The sequence below is a fragment of the Nerophis lumbriciformis genome, linkage group LG31, assembly GCF_033978685.3.
Source record: "Nerophis lumbriciformis linkage group LG31, RoL_Nlum_v2.1, whole genome shotgun sequence".
Lineage (NCBI taxonomy): Eukaryota > Metazoa > Chordata > Actinopteri > Syngnathiformes > Syngnathidae > Nerophis > Nerophis lumbriciformis.
Genome location: NC_084578.2, coordinates 9246532 through 9273920, shown reverse-complemented (window position 1 = coordinate 9273920; position 27389 = coordinate 9246532). Strand labels below are relative to the sequence as shown.

The window sequence follows — 27389 nt, the reverse complement described above, 5'->3', positions numbered from 1 at the left end:
TATACTGAGCACATTCATGTCCATGTATGTAAACCTCTGGCCACCTGTATTTTACTCCTTCAATTTACATTTACATGTACTTGCTCTCAGTGCATATTTATCTGTATGACTGATGTTGACACATTTTGGAGAAAAAATGTCTGAAAAATCATCTATTTCATTTAACACTTGTGCAAGCTTAAGATTGACTATACATACTTACATACACACATACTTACATACTTACTCTTGTTACCCTGCGTAATGACCATAAAGCTGATTCTGTTTCTGATTCTGATCCAAAAGGGACCGCTCATAAGAGACATAAGTCAGCAATTAAAAAAAAAAAATGTTTACTTTCAATGTTTGAAATATTTTAACAATTTCAGATCTATCAATTACTATACTTTTTTAATTGTTATTTACGTTTTTTGTTGTTGTATGGTCTTCATGTCCAAAATAACAGTTTTTTAACACCGGGGGAAAGCAAAATATGCATTACTTCTAAAATGTTTTGAATATTTGAGACCTTGAATAGGTCAATAATTCATGACAACATTGATGATGATGCAGTAGAACAAAGTAAACAAAACATTTATATATATACATATATATATATATATACATATATATATATATATATATATATATATATATATATATATATATATATATATATATATATATATATATATACATGCAAAACAATAACAGTGCAAGACTTTTTCATAACATGGTCACTACTAGTTTCTCTTGTTATATTCTTATTTTACTGTTATATTTTTATTCTCATTGTTGCTTTTTATTTTTGTTCTTATTGTAATATTTTTCTATTTTGTTTCCATTTATACCCCCATTATTTACTTTTTAAATTTGATCTCAATTTTGTACACTGCTGCTGGAATTTTAATTTTCCTGAGGGAACTCTCCTGAAGGAATCAATAAAGTACACTCTATCTATCTATCTATATATATTTAAAAAAAAAAAAAAATTATACAGTGCCTACTTATATAGAATGAGCGAGAAATCAGTCTGAGTTTATTGACTTGACAAGTATTTAAAGGATATCTGCCATATTATAAAGAGTATAACTGTCCAACATCAATTTCTCTGAATTTCAGCGTTTATATGGCAGTTGAACTCAGGGTTTTCTGGCGCAATCTACTAGTTAAGGGACGCAATTAACACCCCAACTATATTTTTTAGTTTGTAAATCGGCACGGACGAGATTCCTTCGGTTTTCATGAAAAAAAGCATAGTACAATACCAGGATTACAGTCTTTTTTTTAACAGATTACAGTTACAAAATATCAGTTATAATTGGAGTCAGTGGGCCTGAAAGAGGTCTTAAGAAAAAGTGTGTATATGTTTTTTAGGGGTGTGAATCTTTGGGCACCTAACGATCCGATCGGATTTTGATTCCTGGAGTGACGATTCGATTCAGAATTGATTCTCGATTCAACGCGATTCTCGATTCAAACCAAATCTCACAATGTGTTATTTGGCATAGTACTTAAAATAAAACTTTTTTCAAAACAGGTTGGAAAAGCTCCTTCTGGTTGCTTTGCGATGCCCTAAAAACGTGTGTGTGTGTGTGTGTGTGTGTTCTGGCAATGCTTACTTAATGGGGACATCGCTCTGTTTACACAGTCACCTTTAGGGGACCTCTGACAGTATGGGGACAAAAAAACAGGTCCCCTAAAGGGAAACCTTTTTAAATGATAGTCAGATCCATTCTGAAGATGTCTAAGTGATTTTTAGGCCGAACCGGAAGCTCTCCAAAACCGGGAATGGCAAGCATTGAAGTTCTATGTGTACAACCGCATTACGGCCTACAAAAGGAAATTTTAAAGATTAAAGTACCGTACCAATGATTGTCACACACACACTAGGTGTGGTGAAATTTGTCCTCTGCGTTTGACCCATCTCCTTGTTCACCCCCTGAGAGGTGAGGGGAGCAGTGGGCAGCAGCGGTGCCGCGCCCGGGAATCATTTTTGGTGATTTAACCCCCAATTCCAACCCTTGATGCTGAGTGCCAAGCAGGGAGGTAATGGGTCCCATTTTTATAGTCTTTGGTATGACTCGGCCGGGGTTTGAACTCACAACCTACCGATCTCAGGGCGGACACTGTAACCACTAGGCCACTGAGTAGTAAATTGCAGGTAAAATAGTAAATTAAGAGATAATCAGCAAGGATGGTTAAGCAAAACAGTTTTGTATGTTCTTTATGTTCAATGTTGTTAAAAATAAAAAGTAAAAATAAAAGTTTAAATTAGTTTGTGTTTTATTTCTGTGGTTTAAGGTAAAATAAGATAATCCTTTATTGATCCCACAACAGGGAAATTTGGGTTACTTTGTTTACGCGTTTCAAATATTGGTAAAAGAGAAAATTAATTTTCTTGTAAAGTGAAACATTTGTTATCCTGACATTAATAGTACTGTGATTCTGTATGGTATCCATCCTTAGTCAAAACTAATATATTTTTCCAACAACAAAATCTGGTTTCGTGTTCTTTGGGATGACATTTTCATACAGCATGATTATAAAACATTGTTACCTTAAAGTATGATTCACATTCAGACTTTTCCATCCTTCTATATATGGTAGTTGGAGTTGCAGACAACTTCATTACTGCTAAATAGCAGTTTTCAGTCATGTCACAGAGGATGCAGGATTTGCTTTAACATTTAAGTGGTGAAACTTCCTAGAAGAGGACAGCTGTAGTGCTGTATTCTGAGGATCATGTCATATTTCATTTGAACTTTTTTTTTTTTTTTAACAATTTTTTTTAATGGTCCTCAGTAGTCATGTACAAATTTGTGTGAATTATGCAAAATTATTTAAATTTGATCCCATGAACCATATCAATTATTTTTCCCCAGGGTCCCCAGTAAGAATGATCAGCACATTACTTCATCAATTCAGAGATTTAAAGACGTGTATGAGATAACTGGGCAGTGGCCATTGTACCTATTTTTTTTAATGCCTCCACAACCTGTAGAAAGGGTGGTCCCCACAAGTGATGATCAAAAACTTGGTCCCTATTCCAAATGATAACCAGATGTGTGTGTGTGTGTGTGTGTGTGTGTGTGTGTGTGTGTGTGTGTGTGTGTGTGTTAGAGATGCGCGGATAGGCAATTATTTCATCCGCAACCGCATCAGAAAGTCGTCAACCATCCGCCATCCACCCGAACTAACATTTAATCAAAACCGCATCCGCCCGCACCCGCCCGTTGTTATATATCTAATATAGACGATGCAAGGCATTAGTGAGGTTATAAAGCTTTTGCCTGTTAAAGAAAGGAGACTGATCCAATGCAGCACAGACATTCAATGCGTGCCACGCTGTCACGGCCCAGACGCACACCAGTGCGCAATCATATGGGAGCCGCGCTGAGCGCACCTCCAAGCGCATGGAGGTGCGATGTCCCTCGCACCCGCGGCGGCTCCACCCAGGCTCGCGCCCGAGGCTTCAGCGCGCACCGCGGCGGCCATCCTACTCGTCGCGGCCTAGCCCTCGCGGCTCTCGCTGCCGGCGACGGCCGGGTATGGGCCCGACGCTCCAGCGCCATCCATTTTCAGGGCTAGTTGATTCGGCAGGTGGGTTGTTACACACTCCTTAGCGGGTTCCGACTTCCATGGCCACCGTCCTGCTGTCTATATCAACCAGGGTGAGCCCCACCCCTTTCGTGAGCGCACTGCGCGCGGAGTGACCCATGTTACGCGCCCCCGGCAACAGGGGTGGCGGGCAGGTAAGCTGCGCGGGCGGAGCGCGCGGAGTGACCCCTGTTACGAGCCCCCGGCCACGGGGGTGGCGGGCAGGTAAGCTGCTTACCTGCTGCGCGTGACGCCGGCCGCGGCGAAGGCGGACGAGGCGGGGTGTCGGTGGGCGCGGTGGTGACCCTGAACGTGCGTCGGGCCCTTCTCGCGGATCGCCTCAGCTACGGCTCCCGGTGGGGCCCTCTCGGGGGAAGGGGCCTCGGTCCCGGACCCCGGCGAGGCGTCCCTTCTCCGCTCCGTAAAAGTGTCCATCTCTTTTTTTTTTTTTTTTCTGTTGTGGCATATGCTGCAGGTGCCTGCTCGTTTTTCGTATGTGGGTAACAACATTTAACTATGTATATATATTTCCGAATTGGTTTAACTGCCACCCGCCTGAATCTATTTAAAATCTAATTATTTTTTTTTCAACCGCCCGACCCGACCCGCGGATAAAATCTAATTTTTTTTATTTCATCCGCCCGATCCGCGGATAATCCGCGGACTCCGCGGTTGTGTCCGCAAACCGCGCATCTCTAATATCAACTCTTTTTCCCCAGGGTCCCCAGTAAGAATGATCAGCCCATTACTTCATCAATCCAGAGATTTAAAGACGTGTATGAGATAACTGGGCAGTGGCCACTTTACACCATTTTTTATGCCTCCACAACCTGTAGAAAGGGTGGTCCCCACAAGTGATAATCAAAAACTTGGTCCCCATTCCAAATGATAACCAGTATGTGTGTGTGTGTGTGTGTGCACTCATTATATTCTGTTTTTATTTACCATTTATACAACATGCCAACTTTACTGGTTTTGGGTTTTTGTACTTCTACATGGGATGTTTGGCATTAAAAAATGTATATATGACCACTTTACAACTACAATGCTATTAGAATGAAAATGTATTACGTCTTTCATATCTTCGAGTTCCATACTGACCGTGGTCTTGTCAGTATTGGCAGGAACATCGTACATCTCGTTGAGGTGGTTGTCCAGGAGACTCTGCTGCGAGTGGGCCTGGATGATCTGGCTCAAGGTCTTCCTGCTCAGCTGCTTGGGGGGCAGAGCTGGAGGCAGGCCGTCCACGCCATCGGGAGAGCTGCGAGTGAGAGAAAGACCGGAGAGAAGCAACACTTTTGTCAGTACAGTACGTGCTCCCGTACTCTCAAATATAAAAATATGTAAAAGAAAAGACGCAAAACAAAGTGAGAGAAAAAAAGGTCAGAAGAGAATAAGTGGCCCAGCGGCATCGTCTTTGTCACAAAGCATTTATGTCAACGTAATGTGCTTTCAGGAGGAAGGAAAACACCCTCCAGCTCATCAACGTGACAATGACAGATGTCTCAGTGTGTAAAGTGAAAGGTTAGTCAGGTGACATCATGACTCCTTTATGAAGGGTACCAGCCAGTCGTCACACACTGCCAGGGGATGGAAGCAGCAGTCAAAGATCATATTCATTGCTGGTGTTTTGACTGCTGCTGTCCGTCTGTCACTAAAGTACAAACACACACGCGCACAAAAAGGTCAGCGGGGGCGGGGCAGGCCTGAGACATCTTTATATGTTCCTGCCGTCTTCCCGCCAATCCACGCATTAAAAAATATTGTAATCATTTTAAGATGACAACGTTTCCAAATAAACAGCAATGCATAATCTATACCCCTAGCAAAAATGTTTAACGGCGCGCGGCACATTCTAAAAATACAAAAAACAAAAACAAAAAAAAACACAAAAAAGTGAAATAAAATAGCCAACAGGTAACATGTTGCAATGTTGACTCTGATAACACAACGATGCCATGCATGTGTTTTTCTTTAACGCTGTCATTGCTCGAAACATAATAATGAATCAAAATCAATGTTGTTATGAATTATTGAAGGCTCCAATTACTTCACATCAAAAATTCCCCTTTAAAATATTTTTTGGTTGAAAATATTGCCTATTTTGTGTGTTTGCCATATAAAAAAATAAAGTTTTATTTGATACATTGTCACTGAAGGCATCAAAACTATGACACCTGTGAAGTGCAAACCCTTTCAGGTGACTTACCTTTTGAAGCTCATCGAGAGAATGCCAAGAGTGTGCAAAACAGTAATCAGAGCAAAGGGTGGTTATTTTGAAGAAACCAAAATATATAAAACATGTTTTCAATTATTTGACTTTTTTTTGTTAAGTACAAAACTCCACATGTGTTCATTCATAGTTTTGATGCCTTCAGTGACAATCTACAATGTAAATAGTCATGAAAATAAAGAAAACGCATTGAATGAAAAGGTGTGTCCAAGCGTTTGGCCTGTACTGTACATACATACATACATATATGCATATATATATATGCATATATATATATATATATATATATATATATATATATATATATATACACACACACAGTACATACATACATATATATATATATACATATGTACACACATACAAATACTAACTGTATATATATATATATATACATACAGTACATATATACATATATATATATATACAGTACATATATATACATACAGTACATATATACATATATATATACACAGTACATACATATATATATACAGTACATACACATCTATAAACAAACAGTACATACATATATATATATAAACACACAATACATACATATATACTGTATAAACAGTACACATACATACATACATACATACATACATACATACATACATACATACATACATACATATATATATATATATATATATATATATATATATATATATATATATATATATATATATATAAAATCAAGGTTTCTGTGGTTTATCCGTTATACAGTGCTCAATATAATATACGTGAAGTCAGGAAAAAACAGAGGCGATATCATCCCGACAAGCCTATTTCGCAGGTTTCCCTGATTTTATATATATTTATAATAAAATCCCCTGACGAGCAGGGAAACCTGCGAAACAGGCTTTTAGGGATGATATAGCCTCTGTGTTTTTTCCTAACGTAATTATATATATATATATATATATTATATATATACCACAATAAAAGAAAACTGGCTGCTCACTCACCAGAATTTTACCATAATATTTAGGATAGTTTACACAAAATTACTTCAAATTGAAAAACAGTACCACTGTTATTTTTAATGCAATATTCTGGCGACTGAGCTGCTACATTACCGTAAAATCTACCTTCCCTGTTGGTACAGTGCATTACTGTAAATGGAAAACTGGTACCACTGACGATTTTAAGGTACATTTCAGGCGACTGAGCTGCGAGGTTTTTACAATAAAAGTTACTGACTTTTTCACCGTGTAGCCTTGTGGACATGCGATCAATGATTGTCCAGCTTGAAAGAGGTCAGTACGATCATGTATTCAAATTGGTAGCCTTCTTCGGTGAGCCAAACGAAATGAAACCACGGAATAAATTTGGCCCTCGGGTCTCACTTTGGACGTAGCCTTTCTGACAGCCATTAAATGAGTCAAACAGGTTGACACCAGAGCTATAAAGCATTGTTCTGTAGGTTTGTACAAGCAATCTTGCTCAAGCTGTTCCTGTGAAAGTTGCAAAACTTACTAGATGTTTGATTGAAGTTTATTTCAAACATGTATACAGTTTATATACATGCCTTTTAGTGTTCAAATATAATATGGCACACAGAAATCAGCCACCTCTTTTCAGTACAAACAAAGTTCAACCACTCCACCCTTCACTGCGAGCACATTTTACGAGTGTGTTCTTCTTTTTTTTTAACAAGAGTTCATCTTTACAAAGGGTAAGGTTAGGGTGTGCCTGGCTGGGAGAGGCCACAGACAATGTCAGCTCAGCAAAGTCAGACAGGAAAGAGATGTTTTTAAGACAGAAAAAAAATCAATTTTACAGTTCAAATGAAACGGTGGCAGGTATGGCACTTACGGTGTGGAGTCCAAGCTGATACTGTTGGCTTGCGTGGAGGAGGCCGACTTGTGATTGGAGGAGAAGACGGGCAAGCTGGGCGACGTGTGTATCACATGATCCACCAGGTGGCCGACAGACGAGGGGCGTAGCCGCGTGCCGTCTTGTGTAAACAGGGAGTTCCTAAGAAATACACACAGAGCGCTGGAGAATCAAACCTGAACTACATCTCTTCTCCAAGCCTTTAGTTTCATTCATGTTTTAGACTTAGACTTAGACACATTTTAATGATCCACAAGGGAAATTGTTCCACACAGTAGCTCAGTTGCAATGATGGAAAGTGTAAGGATGGAAAGGACAATGCAGGTATAAATTAGGGATGTCCCGATCCGATATTTGGATCGGATCGGCTGCCGATATTTGCCAAAAATTGCGTATCGGCAAGGCACGGGAAAATGCCGATCCAGATCCAGTTAAAAAAAAACAACTCCGGTCCGTGTTTTCCAATACACCGATTTAAATAATACATTCCACTTTTCTGCTGCTCCGTAATTTCCGTTCCGCATTTTCCAGCACACCTTCAACACATCCACAATTCTCACGCAGTTGCTTTTAGCTGCTGGCATTACACGACAGGCTCTTCTCACTCTTTCCTGTGTCTCCCTCTCACAGACAGCAAGCGCACCTTCTTACACACGTCACATACTGTCACGTCATACGTCACATACGTATACGTATAGCGGCATGGCTAACGTTAGCTGTGATGCTAGCGCAGCCCCTAAGGTGCGCGCCTGCTCAAGCATCCTCTGCGCAAGGCAAATCTATGCCACGCACAAAATCAAATAAAAAAATAAGCGCATAACAATTTTCGACACACGGACACGACAGAGACAACAGTTTTCGTCATCATTGTTCAAATATTGTGACGTCTGTCGAGACGCTTATCTCCATTCGGTGCCACATGTCCACACCATCCAAATGCAGAGGCAAAACTTTCCACATGAACAATGTATGAAAAAATTAGTGACTTTTTTAGTTGTGATTTCCTTCTCTGCATGAAAGTTTAAAAGTAGCATATATTAATGCAGTATGAAGAAGAATGTTTTAATGTAGACATGCAAGCCTTGAAAGAACATTTTGAAAATCAAGACTATATTTCCTGCAAATGGGTGCATTTCTACCCTATATTTTAACTTTAGATTTATTCTCATATCAAACTCTTTTGGCTGTCTTTTTGACACTTACATTAGGCGCCCCCCTCCACACCCTGGATTATAAATAATGTAAATAATTCAATGTGATTATCTTGTGTGATGACTGTATTATGATGATAGTATATATCTGATAGTATATATCTGTATCATGAATCAATTTAAGTGGACCCCGACTTAAACAAGTTGAAAAACTTATTGGGGTGTTACCATTTAGTGGTCAATTGTACGGAATATGTACTTCACTGTGCAACCTACTAATAAAAGTCTCAATCAATCAATCAAAACACATAGAATCATCATACTGCTGTGATTATATGCATCAAGTGTTCATTCAAGGCTGAGGCAAAATATCGAGATATATATTGTGTATCGCAACATGGCCTTAAAATATCGCAATATTAAAAAAAGGCCATATCGCCCAGCCCTAGTTCAATGATGCCATTTCTGTTTGTCATGTATAATTTTGTCTATTTTGTGTTTATCCTTGAATAAACAGGTCAGTTTCTTGTTACCAACCATTGTGTATTATTCAAACTCCCCTAATTCAGCTGGCTAGTTGTTATCAAGAGTACTAAAACCCTTTTCAACATGATTCAGACAACTAAGTAGGCTAAATAACTTTAAACTTTAATACATGCTCGGATAGGCCAGTATCGGTCAGTATCGGTATCGGTCAGTATCAGTATCGGATCGGAAATGCAAAAGCAATATCGGTATCGGATCGGAAGTGCAAAAACCTGGATCGGGACATCCCTAGTATAAATAGACTAAATATAGCGATATAAAATATAACATATATACGTAATATTTACATAATATGTACAGTATATTATATATACTGATATATTATATCATATATACAATATATAACAACTACCATGTACAATATTACAGTATATGTGACAGCTGCAGCATAAAATAGAGAGTAAATCCAGCAGAAAATAGAAAATATACATTAAAAACAAAGAAAAGTAGCTATCATAGAAGCGGTCAGGTAATAGACAGATGTCATCTATTGCTGTATGGCGAGTGATTATACAGCTGGATGGAGTGCGGAATGAAGGAGTTCTTGAATCGAACACTGTGGGAATGAAGCTGAAGGAGCCTGTTGGAGTATGTGTTGATGTTTGTGTTGATGAACTGAAAATTCCTCCTTTGTCGTCAGCAAGATAACTTTTTTTATGGATGCTTTAATTAAGGTGACCACCCTTGAATTTATTTTTGCCATTTTTTTTTATTTGTGTGGAACCCTGACCTTTATGATCTCCACATTCATGTTTTGGGGCAAACCCATTCAAGTGCTGACTAATACAATGCAACCTCCATTTACAACCCCCTCATTGTACAGACCTTTCCATTTACAAACCACACCCCGAATAAATGGATGGCTTACGAATAGAGATGTCCGATAATATCGGCAGTCCGATATTATCGGCCGATAAATGCTTTAAAATGTAATATCTGAAATTACCGGTATCGGTTTCAAAATTATCGGTATCGGTTTCAAAAAGTAAAATGTATGACTTTTTAAAACGCCGCTGTGTACACGGACGTAGGGAGAAGTAAAGAGCGCCAATAAACCTTAAAGCCACTGCCTTTGCGTGCCGGCCCAATCACATAATATCTACGGCTTGTGAATGCAATGCATACTTGGTCAACAGCCATACAGGTCACACTGAGGGTGGCCGTATAAACAACTTTAACACTGTTACAAATATGCGCCACACTGTGAACCCACACCAAACAAGAATGACAAACACATTTCGGGAGAACATCCGCAACATAAACACAACAGAACAAATACCCAGAACCCCTTGCAGCACTAACTCTTCCGGGACGCTACAATATACACCCCCCCCCCGCTACATATCCTATTCGCTGATGCTGTTCTGTTATTGTTGTTGTTGTCTCTCAGTCTTATGCCCCTCTTGTCCCCGCAATCTGCCCCTCTATCTTCCTTTTTCTTTTCTTCTATCCCCTCCTGCTTCGCCCCGGCTGCACCAAATAATAATATACGGTAAATCCATTTCATAAAGTCAAATACAAACCCCGTTTCCATATGAGTTGGGAAATTGTGTCGACGTAAATATAAACGGAATACAATGATTTGCAAATCATTTTCAACCCATATTCAGTGGAATATGCTACAAAGACAACATATTTGATGTTCAAACTGATTAACATTTTTTTTTTTTTCAAATAATCATTAACTTTAGAATTTGATGCCAGCAACATGTGACAAAGAAGTTGGGAAAGGTGGCAATAAATACTGATAAAGTTGAGGAATGCTCATCAAACACTTATTTGGAACATCCCACAGGTGAACAGGCAAATTGGGAACAGGTGGGTGCCATGATTGGGTATAAAAGTAGATTCCATGAAATGCTCAGTCATTCACAAACAAGGATGGGGCGAGGTTCACCACTTTGTCAACAAATGCGTGAGCAAATTGTTGAACAGTTCAAGAAAAACCTTTCTCAACCAGCTATTGCAAGGAATTTAGGGATTTCACCATCTACGGTCCATAATACCATCAAAGGGTTCAGAGAATCTGGAGAAATCACTGCACGTAAGCAGCTAAGCCCGTGACCTTTGATCCCTCAGGCTGTACTGCATCAACAAGCGACATCAGTGTGTAAAGGATATCACCACATGGGCTCAGGAACACTTCAGAAACCCACTGTCAGTAACTACAGTTGGTCGCTACATCTGTAAGTGCAAGTTAAAACTCTCCTATTCAAGGCGAAAAACGTTTATCAACAACACCCAGAAACGCCGTCGGCTTCGCTGGGCCTGAGCTCATCTAAGATGGACTGATACAAAGTGGAAAAGTGTTCGGTGGTCTGACGAGTCCACATTTCAAATTGTTTTTGGAAACTGTGGACGTCGTGTCCTCCGGACCAAAGAGGAAAAGAACCAACCGGATTGTTATAGGCGCAAAGTTGAAAAGCCAGCATCTGTGATGGTATGGGGGTGTATTAGTGCCGAAAGCATGGGTAACTTACACATCTGTGAAGGCGCCATTAATGCTGAAAGGTACATACAGGTTTTGGAGCAACATATGTTGCCATCCAACAACGTTACCATGGACGCCCCTGCTTATTTCAGCAAAACAATGCCAAGCCACGTGTTACATCAACGTGGCTTCATAGTAAAAGAGTGCGGGTACTAGACTGGCCTGCCTGTAGTCCAGACCTGTCTCCCATTGAAAATGTGTGACGCATTATGAAGCCTAAAATACCACAACGGAGACCCCCGGACTGTTGAACAACTTAAGCTGTACATCAAGCAAGAATGGGAAATAATTCCACCTGAGAAGCTTAAAAAATGTGTCTCCTCAGCTCCCAAACGTTTACTGAGTGTTGTTAAAAGGAAAGGCCATGTAACACAGTGGTGAACATGCCCTTTCCCAACTACTTTGGCACGTGTTGCAGCCATGAAATTCTAAGTTAATTATTATTTGCAAGAAAAAAATAAAGTTTATGAGTTTGAACATCAAATATCTTGTCTTTGTAGTGCATTCAACTGAATATGGGTTGAAAAGGATTTGCAAATCATCCCAGCGCCCCTCGCGACCCCAAAAGGGAATAAGCGGTAGAAAATGGATGGATGGATGTATTCCGTTTATATTTACATCTAACACAATTTCCCAACCCATATGGAAACGGGGTTTGTACAAATAAGGCAACAAAAGAAGTATCCCACACTTCTCAGCCGACATGGGCATCTACATCAACAACATGATTTGCCTCAGTAGCTGGACAGGACAAAAAAATAAAATAAAAAAATCACAAACACTGTTGAAGAACCTAATTAAGTCCGTAAATTGAGGTTCCACTGTATCCATTTTAAAACATACACAAATGCCTTTAAATTTAGCAAATGGATAAAATATGGCTGTTCTTAAAAAGGAAAAATGATCTTGTATGAACAATAAAATCTTGAACTAACTGATTGGGTGTCCCAGGCGGCGAGCGGGTCGGCAGGCTCTGAGTCTCCAGTCTTTCATCTGATAGGCTGTTCCTGCTCACCGTCTCCCAGTCCGATCCACCCAACAACTTCCTGGCCAAGGGCTTGCTCGGAGATCTGCACACAGCAAAGCATTGAGCTGCAATAACATCTGTACAAGAGCCAAAAGCACCACCAATTTCTAAAGTTTGAAATAGCAAATATCCGAGAGACGTGATGGTTACCTGGCAAACACCCTGTCCTTGATGCCTTTCTCCTTTCCATACTGGACAGACTGCACCTCCGTCCTCCCACTACAGAGAGAACGTTGGTAGTCAACGCCATGTCATGAAAACCAAAACAACATCTGACATAATAGTGCCTCGTCTAGCATATTAAAACTACTTGACTCTTCATCAAAGGACACAAAACCCATGCACCAGGGGTGTCCAAAGTGCGGCCATGGGGCCATTTGCCATCCACATCTCAAGTTTTGTTGGCCCTCAGAATATTGTCAGAAAAAAAAACAGTAAGAAAATGCAAAACAATTTATTTTAATGAGAAAAAGCTGACATTTTGGTTCTAATAACTCCACCAAGAGCTGCTTACTGAAAAGTCAAAGCAAGCGGGGGCCACTTTGATATTTTTTTTATTTTGTAAAAAAAAAAAAGAAAAAAAAAAGCTAAATATATATTTTATATATATTTAGAGACAACACTTAGTGTCAACTTTATGTTGTAAGTGAAAAGTGCTTTAATTCTCGTTATTATTATCAACATTTAAGCTTTTTTCCCATTACATCATGTCTTTTTGCTCTTTTTTTTCTTCCATTTTTACTGTTGTTTTTTTCCCCGACAATATTCTGCGAGTCAACAAAACACGAGCTGCGGGCCGCAAAAGGCCCCAGGGCCGCACTTTGTATTAACTAATGAAAATATATTTTTTCATCGAGCTGACACTAAGTTATGTCTATAAATATATACAGTACAGGCCAACAGTTTGAACACAACTTCTCCTCATTCAATGCGTTTTCTTTATTTTCATGACTATTTACATTGTAGATTGTCACTGAAGGCATCAAAACTATGAATGAACACATGTAACAAAAAAAAAGGTGAAATAACTGAAAACATGTTTTATATTATTTTTTTTTCAAAATAGCCACCCTTTGCTCTGATTACTTTTTGGCACACTCTTGGCATTCTCTCCATGAGCTTCAAGAGGTAGTCGCCTGAAATGGTTTTCACTTCGCAGGTGTGCTTGAAGCTCATCGAGAGAATGCCAAAAGTGTGCAAAGCAGTAATCAGAGCAAAGGGTGGCTATTTTGAAGAAACTAAATTCTAGTTTCTCATTACGTCGATCGCGATCTACCGGTCGATCTCGGAGGGTGTGTCAGTCGATCACCAGCCAGGCATTAAAAAAATAGTCCTAAAAATGAGCGATCATAAATCTTCACTATGACGTCACTTTCGTCACTTGATTGACATTCACGGCACCCGAGGGTCTTCTGAGATGACGCTGGCTGCTGCCAGCTCATTAAAATTACCGACTGGAAGGCGAGAAACACTTTATTTCAACAGACTCTGGCGCCGTACCTGTCGTCAAAACTCCAAAGACCGACTGCACAGTTGCACAATAAAAGCTCTGCTTCATCCTGCCTGCGCTACCAAAATAAGAGTCTCAGAAAGCTGGCGTGCACAAGCTAGCAAGCTACGGAGTTTGCCGACAATGTATTTCTTGTAAAGTGTATACAAAGGAGTACGGAAGCTGGACAAATAAGATGCCAAAAACCAACCACTTTCATGTGGTATTGGACAGAAAGGAGGACTTTTTTTCTCCTCCATATGAAAATGCGGACGTTTTTAGCACCACTGTCTGATTCCAATCAATGCAAGTCATCACAATCAGGTAATACACCAACTTATATTCTTGTCTTCACGAAAGAAAGGAATCTATATGTGTTAAACATGCTTGTATTATCTTTAAACACCTTTAACTTGTTAACAATATTAACTATATGTGTTAAACATGCTTGTTTTATCTTTAACCACCTTTAAGTTGTTAACAATATTAACTATTTGTGTTAAACATGCTTGTATTATTTTTAACCACCTTTAACTTGTTAACAATATTAACTATATGTATTAAACATACTTGTATTATCATTAAACACCTTTAATGTATTAACAATATTAACTATATGTGTTAAACATGCTTGCATTATCATTAAACACCTTTAACTTGTTAACAAAAACATATATTTCATAAATAAGTAAATATAAATGATATACATGAATGAGGTAGATCCCCACGACTTGATCAATTGAAAAGTAGCTCGCCTGCAGAAAAAGTGTGAGCACCCCTGAACTAGAATATAAAACATGTTTTCAGTTATTTCACCTTTTTTTGTTAAATACATAACTCCACATGTGTTCATTCATAGTTTTGATGCCTTCAGTGACAATCTACAATGTAAATAGTCATGAAAATAAAGAAAACGCATTGAATGAGAAGGTGTCCAAACTGTTGGCTTGTATTGTCTGTCTCTTTTTATCTTTTTTTTAATTTTTTTTAGTCATAAAAATAAAGAAAACACATTGAATGAGAAGGTGTCCAAACTTGTATTGTTTGTTTCTTTCTATCTTTTTTTAAAACATTTTTACCAAATAAATATATCAAAACGGCCCCTGCATACTCTGACTTTTCATTATGCGGCCCTTGTTGGAAAAAGTTTGGACACCCCTGCCATACACAATAATGTTGTGATACACTGGAAATAGTCTTTTAAAATGTTCTTCTCCTGTGTAGTGTTTGATAAATTAGGAGAAACATCAGAAGTATAAGACTGCAATTTGGAAAACAAACACTTTAGGCAACTTTCTTTTTGGGTGAACTACCGACAATTCAACGGTGATGTTGTGGTCGAAGGTACTGTAGCATGCAAGTGAAAGAAGTGTGTTCATCTCAAAGGCTGTCTGTAAACGGTCGTTCAATGTGTCCTGTTTGCTCATACCAGTATCTAAACTTTGAACCCAGGGTGAAATAATGCGAGAAGAAGTTCTTCTGAGGTGGGATGGGTCGTTCCAGTCTGAAGAAGGTATGGTGTTCCACACAGGCCTTCCAAAGGTTCTTACAGGCTCGGTAGTTCACCATGTTGAAACCAAGCAGAGTCTCCCGCGTCTCACTCTGAGTGGAAGGAAACCAGAAAAAAACAATTACTAAGGATGTCTGAGGAATGAAGGACCGGGGGCCTCGTCCGGACAACTGCGCAGGGTTCTGACTAGAGTTGTCCAGATACCAATATTTTGAAATGTATTTCGATACTTTTCTAAATAAAGGGGACCACAAAAAATAGCATTATTGGCTTTATTTTAACAAAAAATCTTACAGTAAATTAAACATATGTTTCTTATTGCAAGTTTGTCCTTAAATAAAATAGTGAATATACTAGACAACTTGTCTTTTAGTAGTAAGTAAACAAACAAAGACTCCTAATTTAGTCTGCTGACGTATGCAGAAACATATTGTGTCATTTTCCATTCTATTATTTTGTCAAAATTATTAAGGACAAGTGGTAGAAAATGAATTATTAATCTACTTGTTCATTTACTGTTAATATCTGCTTACTTTCTCTTTTAACATGTTCTATCTACACTTCTGTTAAAATCATACTTGCCAACCTTGAGACCTCCGATTTCGGGGGGTGGGGGCGTGTTCGGGGGTGGGGGAGTGGGGGGGGCGTGGTTAAGAGGGGAGGAGTATATTGACAGCTAGAATTCACCAAGTCAAGTATTTCATACATATTATATATATATATATATATATATATATATATATATATATATATATATATATATATATATATATATATATATATATATGTAGATATCTACATCCTGAAAATATGCAAACAAAACTGTGTTTAGATAATTGATACTTCAAACTTGCATAAATAAATCTTAAGGAATATAACATAACTTGGCTTCTGAGAGCTTCAAAATGTAATGAATAAAATGCTAAAGTTGTTGATAAACAAGCAATTATTTTAATAATTTAATATGGTCATTTTAAATGAATTATTATGATAATTTAAAATCAATTATTTGAAATATGCTTATTTTAGTGTATAATTCTATGGCTGGATGTAATAAGGAGTCACGAAAAAATACAAATAAAAATACAATTAATTTGGATGTTTTTAGCAAAATATAGTAAAATTATTATTATTAATTTATTTTTTTTAAATTAATAAATATATTTATTTTTAGGTAAAATAAACATAATAATACAATTTATCTCTAGTCTGGATGATTTAGTTCTTGTCACCCTGTTGTCCTCCCGTCATGAAAAAAGGCTGTCCTCACTCAGGTCCGCATGGAGCTGGAGGAGGCGTGGCTTCCAGATCCGGCTGAAAATCGGGAGATTTTCGGGAGAATATTTGTCCCGGGAGTTTTTCGGGAGAGGCGCTGAATTTCGGGAGTCTCCCGGAAAATTCGGGAGGGTTGGCAAGTATGGTTAAAATGTAATAATCACTTATTCTTCTGTTGTTTGGATACTTTACATTAGTTTTGGATGCTAAAAAATATCGATGTAATCATAGTAGTATCCACTAGATACGCTGCTGTACTTGGTATCATTACAGTGGATGTCAGGTGTAAATCCACCAATGGCGTTCGTTTACATTGTGACACTGGTGAGCTACGGTGTGTAGTGAAGCATGTTTAGCAATTCCTCGTCCTGCAGGGATGATACTTGTAAGAAACTTACTTTATTAGTCGCCATGGAGGCGAGTATTAGTGATTTAGAAGTCGCTACAACACTGCAGATTGCGGATGGACTTTAGCCGCGAGCTAGCTAGCCATGTCTTGAAGCACCTCTTCCTCAGTGCGTTTCAGTGTTTCAGGGGGTGGGGGACTGGTACTTTTTAGAGGCGGTATAGTACCAAATATGATTCATTAGTATCATGGTACTACACTAATACCGGTATACCATACAACCCTAGTTGTGGAAAGAGTAGAACTTTCAAAGAGTAGAGCGCCCGCCCATAAATATAAAAAATGATAATAGATTTGATTTGCAACACACTTTTCATTTAAATAAAGCCTTAAGTGCTACCATATATACAAACATTTTAAACAATAAAAGTTCAGCCATTAAAAAAGATCAAACAAACTATCAGTGAAGCATAAGAAACACAATAAATGCAAAATACAGGCTTTCTAACCGTGTGTCTATTTGTTTTAGTTATTTCAAAAAAATCTTAAGATTTCACTTTGTGTAAAAGTACTTTTTAAGCACATTCAGTAATATTGCGATAAAATTAATGGTGATCATTTTGGTCACAATAACCGTAATATAAAATGTTCATATCGTTGCATCCCTAACTTTGACACACACATATATACATGTATACACATTTATACACATACAGTATACACACACAAACACACACACACACACACCTCTATCTCTAACACATTAACAGAATATGTTTATATGTGTTAAGAGCTTTTCAAAAATAAACTGAAAGTTCATATTTATGAACGGCTTTAAAAAAGCGCTGTAAGAATGTTATAGTACATTTTTGACGATGCCTCTTAAAAGAGTCGGAACCGAGGAGTGCACAAAAAATTGATTCACATCCAAATCGTCATTCTTATTCAACCCAATTCTAAATCGATTCATAATTTTCCAAAAACTACTAAAAAAAAAAAAAAAAAAAAAAAATTTAATTTCTTTTTTTTTTTTTAGGGGTCAATCTTTAAAAATACGTTTTTAGGGAATCTCAACGCAACCAAAAGGAGCTTTTCTGTTTTGAAAAAGTTGAATTACAATTGTTATACTAAATAAAACATTGCGAGAATCGATTTGAATCGAGAATTGTGGTGAATCCAGGATCAATTCTGAACCGAATGGTCACCCCAGGAATCTGAATGGGATGAAATCGATAGGTGCCAAAGAGTCACACCTCTACATTGCTCACCCCTAATTCCAAGTGCTAAATGCACTTTAATAAAATAATTTGCATCCAAGTATGTCATACTTGCCAACCCTCCCGGATTTTCCGGGAGACTCCCGAAATTCAGCGCCTCTCCCGAAAACCTCCCGGGACAAATTTTCTCCCGGAAATCTCCCGAAATTCAGGCGGAGCTGGAGGCCACGCCCCCTCCAGCTCCATGCGGACCTGAGTGACGTGTTTTCCTCTACCGTAAAGCAGTTCGTCTGCCCTAAACAGCAATGTTGTGACGCTCTTAAACAGGACAATACTGCCATCTAGTGCATTTCACACAGCAATGCATCATCAGAGAGGGTGTTCAGCATGGTTCGAAAAATAGTGACAGAGAATAGAACAAGGATGGACAATTCAACCCTTAACTCAACAATGAGTAGATGAGTGTTATGTGTGTGTATATGTGTAAATAAATGAACACTGAAATTCAAGTATTTCTCTTATTTTTATATATATAATAAAAGAAATATATATTTATAGCTAGAATTCACTGACAGTCAAGTATTTCTTATATATATATATATATATATATATATATATATATATATATATACATACACATAAAATAATTGACTTGGTGAATTCTAGCTGTAAATATACTCCTCCCCTCTTAACCACGCCCCCAACCACGCACCGGTCCCCGCCCTAACCCCCCCCCCCCACCTCCCGAAATCGGAAGTCTCAAGGTTGGCAAGTATGAAGTATGTGTGCACTCACTGTCTCTTTCCTCAACTGGATGAAGAACTGTTTGCACTTGAAGGAGATTTTCACGATTTTCAACCTGGAAGCAAGAAAAAAAAAAAAAAAATAGATTAGTTGCAGCGATAAAAAGACAATGCTTATATATGAGAACAGCACAGTTTGAGTATAAATACATATTTATGAATGAATTAGTCATATTTGTTAGTTAGCACATGCCTAAATAGATGGCTAAATTTGAGACATAATTGAGCCGATTAGTCGACTAATCGTTAAGATAATCGATGACTGCTCAATTATGAAAATAGTCGTTAGTTGCAGCCCTATTAAACTGTGACAATGCTTAGTTGAAGACAGCCATAACTAATAGTAAACCGTAAGTGTGCCACATGGCATTATATGTCGATATAAGAAAGTTTTATTGACCATATGAAGACTGATATTTTTTGTATTTGTTGACAATTAAATGTTATTGATACGGATAAGCCTGTTGAAATAATCTACTGCTCATTATTAGTGCACCATAAAGTAATACATCGTACATTTCCTTCATTGAATAAATTGTAGCGTAAATCATGTAGATTAATAAATACAGTATATAGTAGGTAGGGCTGGACCATTATGGCAAAAATAATAATCATGATTATTTTGATTGATATTAAAATTATGATTAATAACACGGTTATTCATTAATTTGAAAACATGAGTGTTTTTTGCACCACCAAAACTCAACTTTAAATGAAATGAAAAAGAACAACGGGTATAAATTAGTAAGGAATAAACAAGTAGAATAACTAACAGCAATAAATAAATAAAATAGCACTATAAGAAAACTAAATATTTCCGTTTAGTTTTTAATTCAATGTTTTATCTTAGGACAATTTTGACTAATATTTGAAGTCAAAGCATAATGAATGTGTAAATGTACCAATAAGTACTTTTATTTTGTGAGCCCAGTCAGACCGGATGTTACGCACAGCGCTGTTATTGTGAAGGGGGAGAAGTGTGCTGCTGTTGAGTTCGACCAGTTTTGAGGCGACTTGAGGATGTTTATATAGGGAAAAAATAATAATAATAATAAAAAAAAGAGAACGCTTTAAGTTGCGACTGCTGTTATGTTTTTCTGTTGATCCTAAATTGATGATGTCGTTCACAACAACACAAGCAGATGAGATGTGTTGTGGGTCTCTATTTACACACTATTTTCCCAAACAAATGTTCCTTTTTTCCACAAAGACAGCATTTCACTCACATTTATGTCAATCTCCCTGGTATTATCCTGCCTTTATCAGCGGATTCCGTTTTATTGACCAATTTCTTTGAATCCGTTCGCGGAAACGTAAATGCAGATATCATATGACCTTAGTTTTGTTGTTGAGTTTAGTGATTATTGATAAGGCAAACTATAAAAAGTAGAGACGTCCGATAATATCGGCCGATAAATGCTTTAAAATGTAATATCGGAAATTATCAGTATCGGTTTCAAAATTATCGTTATCAGTTTTAAAAAGTAAAATGTATGACTTTTCAAAACGCCGCTGTGTACACGGACGTAGGGAGAAGTACAGAGCGCCAATAAACCTTAAAGGCACTGTCTTTGCGTGCCGGCCCAATCACATAATATCTACGGCTTTTCACACACACACACACACAAGTGAATGCAATACATACTTGGTCAACAGCCATACAGGTCACACTGAGGGTGGCCGTATCAACAACTTTAACACTGTTACAAATATGCGCCACACTGTGAACCCACACCAAACAAGAATGACAAACACATTTCAGGAGAACATCCGCACTGTAACACAACATAAACACAACCGAACAAATACCCAGAAGCCCTTGCAGCACTAACTCTTACGGGACGTTACAATATACACCCCCTGCAACTACCCCCCCCCCCCCCACCCCCACCCCTCAGCCCCCCAACCCCACCCACCTCAACCTCCTCATGCTCTCTCAGGGAGAGCATGTCCCAAATTCCAAGCTGCTGTTTTGAGGCATGTTAAACAAAATAATGCACTTTGTGACTTCAATAATAAATATGGCAGTGCCATGTTGGCACTTTTTTCCATCACTTGAGTTGATTTATTTTGGAAAACCTTGTTACATTGTTTAATGCATCCAGCGGGGCATCACAACAGAATTAGGCATAATAATGTGTTAATTCCACAACTGTATATGGTAAATGGGTCGTACTTGTATAGCGCTTTTCTACCTTTTTTTAAAGGAACTCAAAGCGCTTTGACACTATTTTCCACATTCACCCATTCACACACACACATTCACACACTGATGGCGGGAGCTGCCATGCACGGCGCTAACCAGGCCCATCAGGAGAAAGGGTGAAGTGTCTTGCTCAAGGACACAACGGACGTGACTAGGATGGTAGAAGGTGGGGATTGAACCAGTAACCCTCAGATTGCTGGCACGGCCACTCTCCCAACTTCGCCACGCCGTATAAATCGGTATCTGTTGATATCGGAATCGGTAATTAAGAGTTGGACAATATCGGAATATCGGATATTGGCAAAAAAGCCATTATCGGACATCTCTAATAAAAAGTAGCAACCGTGGTGAGATCCCAAACTTCTAGAAGACGTGGACTTTTTACTCACTCATTTGTTTCACGTTGCGCGGCCCAATAATAGTTTTTTCCCCCCATGATTATAACATTTAATGATCGTGAGAAGCCATAATCAAAATCAAACTATGATTAATTGTCCAGCACTTGTGTCTAGCCTTATTTAGTTAACAGATTGAACAATTCCTTCTACATTCCAGCCCTTTGAGACACTTGTGATTTAGGGCTATATAAATAAACATTGATTGATTGATTGATTCACACGCATGTGCAGTCGCGGAAGGGATGCACAAATAGTTGGGGGATGCATTGCTCGACAGAATACTCGTCAATAGCTAAAAAAAAAAAAATATTTGTAAACATCCAGAGGGCCGGATTAAAATCTTATGGAGATGTATTTGGCCCACGGGCTGTAGTTTGCCCAAGTCTGCTATAACTCACAATGACAGGCTTAACCTACTTTATATAACTTGACATTTAAAAAAAAAAAAACTGCTCTAGTGTCTCTTACTGTCTGATTACTTGTCTTAAATTTCAATGTCCACGCTTCCACAAGCAAGACGATTGCAATTTAATTATAATCGGCTAAAATAAACATGAAGCACATATTCCTTAGAAAGAAAACTGCGCTGACTGAGGTCAGGCGGCTCACAGCTTCTGTCCCTTAAGTCGCTACTGAAACTAAAATTGTTGACATTTTTTGACCGCCACAGTCTCAGACTTCTGTGCGCGTTTTCTTTAGACGCACATAGCTGTGGACCGTGCGGTTTTTCAAGTGGTTCCTTCTTTCCTCGCAGCTCCAGAAGCAGTCATGTTGCAACATTAAGTTTAAATCACACGCGCAGTTAAGAGGTGTGCTGATGAGCCGCGGCGTAACATAATCCCTTCCTAGAGCTCTGTGGCTGCTCTGGCTCATCACTCGCCGCTAAATATATTTCACATGCGCATACATGCACGCCGAGGCCGAGCATGAGTCATGCCTATCTAAGTGTGCCTTATTTGTTTGGCTGTTTGCTGCAAAGAGAAATTGAAAAAAGGAAATTAAAACCCCCCCAAAATGTCTTCGTCTGGAATTGCATTTAGAGTAAAGAAAATGAACTCCATTTCAAAGAAGAAAGGTAGAGAAGTGATGACATTGTGGCAGATGGTCACAGCCTTAATTTCTGGGATAATGGAATACATAAAAAAAATGTAATGAGACTATACTTTGAGACAACTGTTAAGAACATCACTAACTCAGACTCAGTATAAATTCCTCTCCAGCTTTAAAACAATAACAACTAAACTCCATCCATCCATCCATCTTCTTCCGCTTATCCGAGGTCGGGTCGCGGGGGCAGCAGCCTAAGCAGGGAAGCCCAGACTTCCCTCTCCCCAGCCACTTCGTCCAGCTCTTTTTGTGGGACCCCAAGGCGTTCCCAGGCCAGCCGGGAGACATAGTCTTCCCAACGTGTCTTGGGTCTTCCCCGCGGCCTCCTACCGGTCGGACGTGCCCTAAACACCTCCCTAGGGAGGCGTTCGGGTGGCATCCTGACCAGATGCCCGAACCACCTCATCTGGCTCCTCTCGATGTGGAGGAGCAGCGGCTTTACTTTGAGCTCCTCCCGGATGGCAGAGCTTCTCACCCTATCTCTAAGGGAGAGCCCCGCCACCCGGCGGAGGAAACTCATTTCGGCCGCTTGTACCCGTGATCTTGTCCTTTCGGTCATAACCCAAAGCTCATGACCATAGGTGAGGATGGGAACGTAGATCGACCGGTAAATTGAGAGCTTTGCCTTCCGGCTCAGCTCCTTCTTCACCACAACTAAACTCACCTTCTTCTTAACCTTCATACAACTGTTTATTTCCAGAACTTGGGTTTATAATGCATACCGTGTTTTAAGAACTGACAATAAAGTGTTTGGTAAGGGTGTAACGGTACACAAAAATTTCGGTTCGGTACGTACCTCGGTTTAGAGGTTACGGTTCGGTTCATTTTCGGTACAGTAAGAAAAAAACAAAATATACATTTTCTGGTTATCTATTTATCAAAATGTGTAAACAATGGCTTTATCCTTTTAACATACACACTAGAGATGCGCGGTTTGCGGGCACAACCGCGTAGTCTGCGGATTATCCGCGGATCGGGCGGATGAAATTAAAAAAAATTAGATTTTATCCGCGGGTCGGGTCGGGTCGGGCGGTTGAAATAAAAAATGTTTTGATTTTAAATAGATTCAGGCGGGTGGCAGTTAAACCAATTGGGAAATATATATACATAGTTAAATGTTGTTACCCACATATGAAAAACGAGCAGGCACCTGCTGCATATGCCACAACAGAAGAAAAAAAAAGAAGAGATGGACACTTTTACGGAGCGGAGAAGGGACGCCTCGCCGGGGTCCGGGACCGAGGCCCCTTCCCCCGAGAGGGCCCCACCGGGAGCCGTAGCTGAGGCGATCCGCGAGAAGGGCCCGACGCACGTCCAGGGTCACCACCGCGCCCACCGCACCGACACCCCGCCTCGTCCGCCTTCGCCGCGGCCGGCGTCACGCGCAGCAGGTAAGCAGCTTACCTGTCCGCCACCCCCGTGGCCGGGGGCTCGTAACAGGGGTCACTCCGCGCGCTCCGCCCGCGCAGCTTACCTGCCCGCCACCCCTGTTGCCGGGGGCGCGTAACAGGGGTCACTCCGCGCGCAGTGCGCTCACGAAAGGGGTAGGGCTCACCCTGGTTGATATAGACAGCAGGACGGTGGCCATGGAAGTTGGAACCCGCTAAGGAGTGTGTAACAACCCACCTGCCGAATCAACTAGCCCTGAAAATGGATGGCGCTGGAGCGTCGGGCCCATACCCGGCCGTCGCCGGCAGCGAGACGCGCTTGGAGGTGCGCTCAGCGCGGCTCCCATATGATTGCGCACTGGTGTGCGTCTGGGTCGTGACAGCGTGGCACGCGAATGTCTGTGCTGCATTGGATCAGTCTCCTTTCTTTAACAGGCAAAAGCTTTATAACCTCACTAATGCCTTGCATCGTCTATATTAGATATATAACAACGGGCGGGTGCGGTTCTGATCAAATGTTAGAAACGGGTGGATGGCGGATGGTTGACGACTTTCTGATGCGGTTGCGGATTAAATAATTGCCTATCCGCGCATCTCTAATACACACACAGGGTCGATTGCCAGGGTTAATGCAGTCAATATATATAAAATAAAAACTAAATAAGATAAGGCTCAGAATTGGTTTCTTAACAAAACCTTTCTACATATAAAGTGCAACATTAAACTGCTTCAAGTTGTTGCTCAGATTAAATAAAGTGACAAAACTTTTCTTCTACATACAAAAAGTGCAACATTAAACAGTTTCAAGTCAACTCAGCCTCAGATTAACTTTTCTTCCCCCCCCAGCCTTTAACCCTGGTGACTTTCACTCAATTTTCATGTTTTTGGCCAGAAAAATCAGTTTATCCACATTGTCTGCAGAAAGAGCAGACCTGCTTGCAGTTACAATGTCTCCAGCTGTGGAAAATACCCGTTGGCTGGGCACGGAGGTTGCAGGTATGGCGAGGTAGTGCCTGGCTAACACACACACACAAACACACACACGCTTGTCTGTCCAACACACACTTGTACATCATTCCATCCATTTTCTACCGCTTGTCCCTATCGGGGTCGCGGAGGTGGCTGGAGCCTATCCCAGCTGCATTCGGGCCACTCTCACTCTATCCGCACCTGGTACATCCTATCACTATTAAAACTAGAGAGAATCAAAATGTGTGTGTGTGTGCTTACAGATAAAAAACAGGATAACAGCATTGTGTTTATCACTTCAAGCCAAACGAACGCCCAAGAGAGTAACTTCTAAGGCATTGCATTTTACCAGAAGGTGGAAAAATATTTCCTTAACAGTTAGATATTTAAATGACTAATTATTATTATCTAAATTCCTTGGATTTTGCCCATAAAACCCTCTTGTGTCCAAGGTAAAAAATATGGATTCAAACACTGTAGTATCGACCATATACTGATACTATACTTGGGTTACTCTACTTCAGGGGTGCTCATTACGTCGATCGCGAGCTACTGCTCGATCTCAGAGGGTGTGTCAGTCGATCACCAGCCAGGCATTAAAAAAATCGTCCTAAAAATGAGCGATCATAAATCTTCACTATGACGTCACTTTCGTCACTTGATTGACATTCACGGCACCCGAGGGTCTTCTGAGATGACGCTGGCTGCTGCCAGCTCATTAAAATTACCGACTGGAAGGCGAGAAACACTTTATTTCAACAGACTCTGGCGCCGTACCTGTCGTCAAAACTCCAAAGACCGACTGCACAGTTGCACAATAAAAGCGCTGCTTCATCTTGCCTGCGCTACCAAAATAAGAGTCTCAGAAAGCTGGCGTGCACAAGCTAGCAAGCTACGGAGTTTGCCGACAATGTATTTCTTGTAAAGTGTATACAAAGGAGTACGGAAGCTGGACAAATAAGATGCCAAAAACCAACCACTTTCATGTGGTATTGGACAGAAATGAGGACTTTTTTTCTCCTCCATATGAAAATGCGGACGTTTTTAGCACCACTGTCTGATTCCAATCAATGCAAGTCATCAGAATCAGGTAATACACCAACTTATATTCTTGTCTTCATGAAAGAAAGGAATCTATATGTGTTAAACATGCCTGTATTATCTTTAAACACCTTAACTTGTTAACAATATTAACTATATGTGTTAAACATGCTTGTATTATCTTTAAACACCTTTAACTTATTAACAATATTAACTATATGTGTTAAACATGCTTGTATTATCTTTAAACACCTTTAACTTGTTAACAATATTAACTATATGTGTTAAACATGCTTGTATTATCTTTAAACACCTTTAACTTATTAACAATATTAACTATATGTGTTAAACATGCTTGTATTATCTTTAAACACCTTTAAGTTGTTAACAATATTAACTATATGTATTAAACATTCTTGTATTATCATTAAACACCTTTAATTTTTTAACAATATTAACTATGTGTTAAACATAATTGTATTATCTTTAAACACCTTTTACTTGTTAACAACATTAACTATATGTATTAAACATACTTGTATTATCATTAAACACCTTTAATTTTTTAACAATATTAACTATATGTGTTAAACATGCTTGCATTATCATTAAACACCTTTAACTTGTTAACAAAAACATATATTTCATAAATAAGTAAATGTAAATTATATATATGAATGAGGTAGATCCCCACGACTTGATCAATTGAAAAGTAGCTCGCCTGCAGAAAAAGTGTGAGCACCCCTGCTCTACTTGGTATCGTTAGTGTCG

At 39.3% G+C, this 27389-nt stretch overlaps 1 protein-coding gene across 1 annotated transcript in view; it reads right to left on the bottom strand.

The window, feature by feature from the left end:
- The window catches only part of ptpn4a (protein tyrosine phosphatase non-receptor type 4a), a 189445-nt gene that overhangs the window by 32316 nt on the left and 129740 nt on the right, over positions 1–27389 (bottom strand). Inside the window, exons 11-16 of the mRNA XM_061926597.1 lie at positions 19502–19565; positions 15788–15960; positions 13020–13088; positions 12778–12912; positions 7634–7795; positions 4681–4840 (exon numbers count right to left, since the gene is read on the bottom strand). Of these exons, the coding sequence (XP_061782581.1) occupies positions 4681–4840; positions 7634–7795; positions 12778–12912; positions 13020–13088; positions 15788–15960; positions 19502–19565 (763 nt within the window). The remainder of the gene's footprint in view (positions 1–4680; positions 4841–7633; positions 7796–12777; positions 12913–13019; positions 13089–15787; positions 15961–19501; positions 19566–27389) is intronic.